Source organism: Galeopterus variegatus, unplaced genomic scaffold (genome assembly GCF_000696425.1).
Source record: "Galeopterus variegatus unplaced genomic scaffold, G_variegatus-3.0.2 Scaffold2982, whole genome shotgun sequence".
NCBI classification, from domain to species: Eukaryota; Metazoa; Chordata; class Mammalia; order Dermoptera; family Cynocephalidae; genus Galeopterus; species Galeopterus variegatus.
Genome location: NW_007729093.1, coordinates 217,269 through 224,547, shown reverse-complemented (window position 1 = coordinate 224,547; position 7,279 = coordinate 217,269). Strand labels below are relative to the sequence as shown.

Sequence of the window (7,279 nt, the reverse complement as noted above, 5' to 3'; positions counted from 1 at the left end):
CAGCAGAAATGAGGGTTTGTGGAGGCACGGAACAGGTGGGCCAAACCTCTGCAGCCCAGCCTCCTGGGAGACTCATCTGGCCTGCTGAGAAGACCTTGTCCACTCTGGCCTGGCCTGGCCTGAGAAGGTAGACGAACTGCGACCTTGGAGAGTGCCAGCCTTCAGAAGAGCCCACATGCCTCATCTGATCACGGAGCTGGGCAAGGTGCCCCTCACAAGTGTTCCAGAGCTGCAAGCTGAGCCAAAAAGAAGATGAACAGCTCTGTCCCTGTGGTGGGCTGATGGGGGTGGAACGAGGGCACATGTTCCAATGAATCTCTTGTGTCAGTTTTTACTGCAGTGATGAAGCCACACAGACGGAGGGAGGTAGGGAAGTTATCGTTTCTTCTAGGAAGCCCCAGTTTCCATCACTGGTGAGGAGAGAGACAGAAATAGGGATTTTTCATGGTGCCTTTGCCTGGTTAATATTTTTTTGTTTTCTTTTAACCTTGGATTTATGCATTGCTTCAGGGCCTGTCAAATTAAAATCAGCACCTTTCCAAACTTCCCTGCTGGGAGACCCTCTGGAATGTTTCCCTGTAGGCCACTCACAGCCTGGCCCTCTGGGGCATGCCCTCCCTCCTTTGGGGATGCTGACCCATGCTGTAGGGGTCCCTTCAGCTCTGTCTAACTACAAAGGGGTACCTTCCAATAGAAATACACAGCTGGGTTACAGGAAATGGATAACTGATGATTTCAGGAAAAATGAAGGTTTCTGATGAGGGTCTTCCACAGATTCAGGGGGTGCAAGTTTTCAAGATCCAGGATTCTGGAAGGCTCCAGCCTCTAGCCCTCCCTTCCTAACACAGAGGACAGAAAGCAAACTAAATGGGTTTCAAAGTGGGAAACAAATTGGATTTTTAAAAAATGCTCTGGTTCTAATGATCGGAGGGGTTATTCATAATCCCGGAGTAGAAAGTGTGTCTTGAAATCTATGTTTTCTGTTGACAGCTTCTCCCTAATGGGCAAGATCTCACACATGATAGGGCCATAAAACACTGAGCTCCAGCTGGCCCTGCTGCTTGTCTGATAAGGGAGATCGACTGACTCTCCAGCACAAGAGAGGGCACTGGCATGAATGCAGCCCTCCCCTCCCCCACCCCATTCTCCCACCCTACCCCAGCTGACTGGTCTAGGCTCCTACCTTCTCCCAGCTCCCAGTAAGTGGGGAGGGGCAGGAGGAAGAAGGGGCAGATGGCAGAGCCCTTGATACAGAATGACCCTTGGAGCCAGAAATTTCCAGAATGTTGGCAGGTTTGCTCTACAGAACACGCATCCCATGCCTTGCAATGAAAGGTTTCCATGTTTAAGTCAGTCTGGGAAATGCTACATAATCTGTCACCTGCCCAGAGAGTCAAAATACCCATGAGCATGGTCATGGCTGTCAAGAGCATTCCAGCAAAGAAAACCCACTTAGCTTTGCCCAACCCAGTGGTTCCCAAACTTGTTTGACTACAGAACCCTGTTTTTACACAAGCCCTATTGACATCCTGCAGAGTCAACACTTCCCAGAGCCCAGGGTGGTGAACATTAGTTTTCTAGGGCTGCCATGACAAACTACTACAGACTCGGGGACTTAAACAACAAATTTATTGCCTCGGTCCTGGAGGCTGGACGTCCAAACTCAAGGTGCTGGCAGGGTTGTTTCTTCCGAGGCCGCTCTCCTTGGTTTGCAAATGGCTGTCTTCTCCCTATGTCTTTGCATGGTCTTTCCTCTGCACACCTGTGTTCAAATCTCCTCTTCCTACAAAGACACCAGTCACATTGAATTAGGACCCCCTCAAACCACCTCATTTTAACTTAATTACCTCTTTAAAGACCCTATCTGCAAACATGGTAACATTCTGAGGTGCTGGGGGTTAGGACTTCAAGATATGAATTTGGAAGGGACATGATTCAGCCCATAACAGCAGCAACGGGTCCAGACATTATGACTGGAAACTTGGTACTAGTGGTAGCATGACAAGGGACAGAAGGTGGATGCCCCACCCCAGCCTCTCCAACACAACAGTGATGACATCAGCTGTGAGGCATCTCACAGATTACAAAGCACTTTCCCATCCATCAACTAATGTGATCCTTTTAACAACCAATAAGGTAGGAGGTCCTATTATGATTTTCACTTTACAGAAAAAGAAGCCTACACTCAGAAAGGTTGATCACTGGTTTCAGGTCACCCAGGAAATAGTGGAGTTAAGGACTTAACCCAGATGAACTCAAAGAACCAGGCCCGAGGACCAGTGGCAGATTGATACCCTGCCCTTCCTGAGATGGGTAGGCAGTGGCTGGCAGCAGAGGCAAGAGCCATCTCAGATTGGCTCATACAGCCCTGCCACCCAGAGTCTGAGTACCTACAGGTGGCATTTATCCTGATGAATCTGGGCACACGCTGGGGCTCATGCCTGCTTCTTGCCAGCTTGGATGGAGAGACTTCCCCGGGTCTTCCCAAGTGGCTTCAGATGAGCCGATCTTGCTGGATGCTCTAAGCACATACCCATTAGAGTTGGAAGCCAACCAAGGGGAAAGTGTTATTGATTTCTCAGCTGTCCCATGGGTCACACCGGGGTGGAAGGGACAGAACAGGGAGCACAGAGTAACACCACCCAGCTTTCCCAGTTCCATCTCAGGACAGAGGTGGGCCCGTCGGTGAACCTTCCCCAGGATGAACGATTCAGGCATGAGCTGCCTTTGAGTGAAACCAGAGAATGTGCTGCTGTGCAGGCAGGAGATGGTGACAGCTGATTTAGCAGCCCCAGGAACCCAGCAGACTCTCTTTTGTCCCCACCCATCCTGGCCTGGCCACCTGCTGTGTTTCTTCGGTGCCACTTGGCAAAGTTCAATAACCAGACAAATCCCTTTCCTATCAGGCCAGGAGGCCCTGTTCTTCATGGATTCTTCCTGTTGGTTAGAAGAGGTGACCGTAGGTAACCAGGCAACGTGCCCGTGGTCCTGCCACCTTCCCTAGACTCGCTGGGCGCTCCCGTTGCTTGTTTATTCCAAGCTGAAGAGGAGCAGCGATCACATGGAGGGATGGACGGGGGTCTAGTCCTGACCCCCAATTCTGAGCTGCAGAGCCTGGGGCAGCTCGTTCACTTCCTGAGAGTCTGGTTCATTGTTGGTAAATGGGGCTAATGAATGAAGGTCAAGGGTGTTGCTAAGGTCCCATTAAAGGGAGTATAAAAAGTGCTTTGCAAAACTGCAAAACAGCTGAACAAATGAGGGTGGTTAGCAGAGCCCAGGTGGCTGAGGGAGAAGGGGAAGGCTGGGAAACCTGCTACCAGGTGAGGTGGGAGAAGACCACCTGGATGATGCCTGGAGGGTACCATGCTGGGCAAGACTCACCCTCAGCCTCCAGAGGGGCCTTACGAGTGGAAGCCTGTGGAAGGTCTCGGAGGCTCGTGTGGCCTGCCCAGGAGTACCTCGAACACCTGCAGAACTTGCACGCCGCCCAACTCCAGGGGGCACTGTGCACATGAGCCACATGAATTGTGAACAAGGAGCAGTGGCCAAGACCCTCAGGGAAAGCAATTCTCTGCCATGTGCCATTTCCTCTCCCGGGAACTCTCCCTGACTCTGCACCAAGCAGGAGAGGGGCTGCAACCCCTGGGAATCTGGAGGGAAAGCTGAGGGGAGCATCCTGGCAGAGTGTAGGGAGCCTCCCCCTCCCCCGCCCAGGCAGCCCACTCGTGTCCTTGCTGGCTCAGTTCTGGAAAATTTCTCCAGAGAAGCAGCCCAGAAACCCCCAGGCTGGCTTCTTCAGGGCAGTGCCAGGACTTGGGGAAGGAGGAGGAGGTCCAGGGTGCAAATTTAAGGTGGGGCTTATGCTCAGGGGCCCACCCTGCACTTACACGGGCCTGAGAGTGAGTGCCACCTTAAATCCTGCACCCTGGGCACCTCTCTTGCCTCACTGTAATTCCAGCCCCACTTTTAGGAGTCTTCTTTTCTGAGTTCTCTGCCCAAGTGACACCCACCACCACTGTAGGTCACCCTGCCCTAAGAGGTTAAAGTCATTCAACTCCTTTGTCTGGGAGGAGGAGGCCAGCACCCTGCCTGTGCCCTGTGCAAGTGCAACAGTAGGTTGCATTGAAGACCTGCTAAAGGGTCCCGGGACTTGGTGTTGCCTGGGGAAGAGGAGACAGGTTGAGAGCACGCCTTTAAATATGTGAATGGACCGTGTCGTGGGTTGAATGGTGACCCCCAAATGATTTATTTCAGTCCTTACGGCCAGAATCTGCGAATGTGACCTTATTTGGAAAAGGAGTCTTTGCAGATGTAACTAGGTGAAGGATCTCAAAATGAGATCATCCTAGAGGTAGGGCCTTAAATCCAATGGCAGGTGTCATAAGAAAGGCAGAGGAGATTTGGGAGAGAGCAGAGAAAGACGTCTGATGACAGAGGCAGAGATTGGTGTGACACAGACACAAGCCAAGGACACCAGGAAAGACGCAAGGAAGTCTCCTTCCCTGGAGACTTTGGAGAGAGTGCAGCCCTGATGACACCTTGATTTTGGACTTCAGCCTCCACAACTGTGAGAGAATCAACTTCTGTTGTTGCAAGCCTCCAGTTGGTGGCAATTTGTTACAGCAGCCACAAGAAACCAATAGAGACATCATATAAAAGAGGAGGTGGAATAAGTCTGAATGAGGGCCCAGGGGTGGGAGTTCCAGGGGATCATCTTTCAGATCAATGCAAGGAAGAACTTTCCAAGGACGAGAGTCATCCAGCAACCATGAGGCTACCTTGGGCAGTGGGGAGCTTCTGTGTCCCCCACCATTTACTGACCTCCTCTTGGGAACATGGTGGACAGGACTCCTGTTCAGGCAGGAGGGTGAGTTAGGTCAGTGGTTTATCCTCCTCCCTCCCCAAAAGACACCTGCTGAATGGGTCCCCGGGCGTTTCATCATGCGTTTCTTGCATTCTCTCATGCAAGAAAGCACGTCAGAATGCAAGCGTGTAAGGGTAACATCGAAACAGGAATAACCTTGAATCAGCTCTAATTTCCTTTTCCAGAAACTGACATTATTTGCAAATGTTGGTACTGTAACTGTCATTAATGATAATTTCCTTGCAGGGAGCTCACATTTCCTCATGGCACCTCGCTGAGACCTGGCCCATGGTCTCTTAGATGGTGGGGAGCAGCCTATTTGCACTGTGTGTACAAATTCCCTGGGATCCGATCCAAATGTAGGGTCTGACTCAGCAGGCCTGGGCTGGGGCTCTAGATTCTGCACTTCTCACAAGCTCCCAGGTAACAATGATGTGGCAGGCCCATGGACCACACCTGAAGAAGTGGGGATCCAGAGAGAGAGCCATGGTCAGCTTCCAGAACGCCAGGAGCTATTACTTGGAGGGGGCAGGGGAAGTTATTTTGTTTTGCTACAACCCAGGTTAGGCCAGAGTAAAACACAACTTTCTGGGAACACTGTTGAACAATGAAATGGCACCTGGGGTAGCTGACATGGATGTCCTGGAGAAGGGTGGGCTGGGAGACCTTGAAGGGGCCATTCAATCATACAATTCAGGATCTTAAAACTGCCTGTGCTGTCATCCTATCTGGGGTCAAAGGCCATTATGAGAAGATGGGGAAGGAACCCTACAGTTTACATTTGGGAAGCTCCTCCTATGTGCCAAGATCTCTTGAATTAACTACCTCCTTTAGTGCTCACAAGAATCCTCTGTGCGATTCTAGCATCCCATTACCACCCTATTTTGTTGATAAGAAAACAGATCCATAGCAAGGTTAGGAACATGCCCATGGTCAGACAGCACTCTCTGGTGAAGCCGGGATTTGAATTGGCTTTTGGACTCTGGAACTGAGCTGATCGTCACTGTGCTATGCAGACTTCCAGAATCATGCAGACCCTTAACATGGTGTCCTGGCCATGCCAGGCCTCACAGAGTGGTCCCTGCACGTGGTCTCCTCCCCAGACCACCCCCTCTCTCCACTCCGCTTGGCCCCCACTTTTACACAGACCCCTGCTGCTCCTGGCTGGGGGATGATTAGACAGCTCTTAACACAGCGGCAACTGCTGAGGGGGCATTGCCCATGGAGGCAGGGAAAATTGGCACTTTCATCTCAGGACTCTCCGGCCACCACTGGATGGAGGGGAAGATTCCTGCACATCCAAGGAGAGGCTGGGGTTCCAGGGAGAAGGAAGGGGCAGCTGGTTCTGGGTACAGCGCTGCCTGAGTACATACACCCAGCGTGTGGACTGCAGGGTAGACAAGTCACCAATTTCCACATCATTTAGGGTCAGAGTGGACAGCCCGTTTCGCTCTGCCTCCTCTCTGTGAACAGTCACCTCCAGGCCCCTCCTCACCCTCTCAGATCACTTCCACCTTTCCAAACCCTCACTCCCTCTCTGCTGCTTTCCTTTGGCCTGCCCAGCCTGGAAAGCAAGAGGCTGGTCCCTCCCCAGGCAAGGAGGGTCTTGCTTCTGGTACTCTCGGGGTGGTGACATGTCTTTGCTGTTGCCTCTTTATAGCAAAGTGCAGGGACCTGGACAGGGATTCAGATGTGTGAGCAGCCAGGTATCTAGCCTCAGGGAGCTCTAAGGAGCAGGCGGGGCACATTCTCAGGACACTGGCTGGTGGACTGGAGTTCACCCACCTGCACCCTGCCTCCAAAACAGCATCACAGCAGAGTCCCTTGCCTCTTGGAGGCCCCCTGTGGACATGGCAGGGTCCCTGGCCCCTCAGAGATGTCCTACGGACATGCCCCGTTGCCTTCTGAGAGAAGCAATCCTCATGGAGCTCCAGGCAGTAGTTTCATCCCTAGAAAAACAGGACAGATTCCAAGGGAAGCCCAGAGCCAATTAAGAGCCCAGCCCATCCTGGCGGCCCCGGCAGCGCCCGCTCTCATCTTGCAAGCCGCGAGCATCTTGGGCCGCTGGGAAGGTACAGGGCGTCCTAATTACACACTCCTCCGTGACAGGCGTGTCAAAGATTAAAGGAATCATACCAAGTGGCTCTCTGGCGGGCCCTCCTCCGAGAACTGAGCTGCCCCGTGAAGGCGATTATGGTACCAAGGTAGTGGTTAGAAAGATAATTTTCCCCGGGCCGCGCCTGCCGCAGCCTCCTCTACCCAGCTGTGTGTCAGCATCGTGTCTCGGCGCCTGGTCTTGGCTGCTTGATCCCTTTTTTGTTGGCACAGCTGAGCCGGAGGAAACACATGAAGGACATCTCCCTGCACCCGCCTCCCTTCTGGTCCAGGAAACCGACTTCGTCTCTTCTCTGTCCC

The 7,279-nt window shown here is 52.4% G+C and overlaps 1 protein-coding gene and 1 pseudogene across 1 annotated transcript; one reads left to right on the top strand and one right to left on the bottom strand.

Annotated features, from left to right (window-relative positions):
* Positions 1-212: 212 nt before the first annotated feature.
* LOC103599480 lies at positions 213-641 on the bottom strand (annotated as a pseudogene).
* Positions 642-654: 13 nt separating this feature from the next.
* On the top strand, positions 655-1,473 carry LOC103599479 (the record flags this gene model as incomplete). The annotated part of the gene is given in 4 exon segments (XM_008583624.1): positions 655-676; positions 989-1,045; positions 1,048-1,122; positions 1,390-1,473. Coding segments are annotated over 4 exon segments (238 nt in total), but the record flags the coding sequence as incomplete, so codon positions are not given.
* Positions 1,474-7,279: the final 5,806 nt, after the last annotated feature.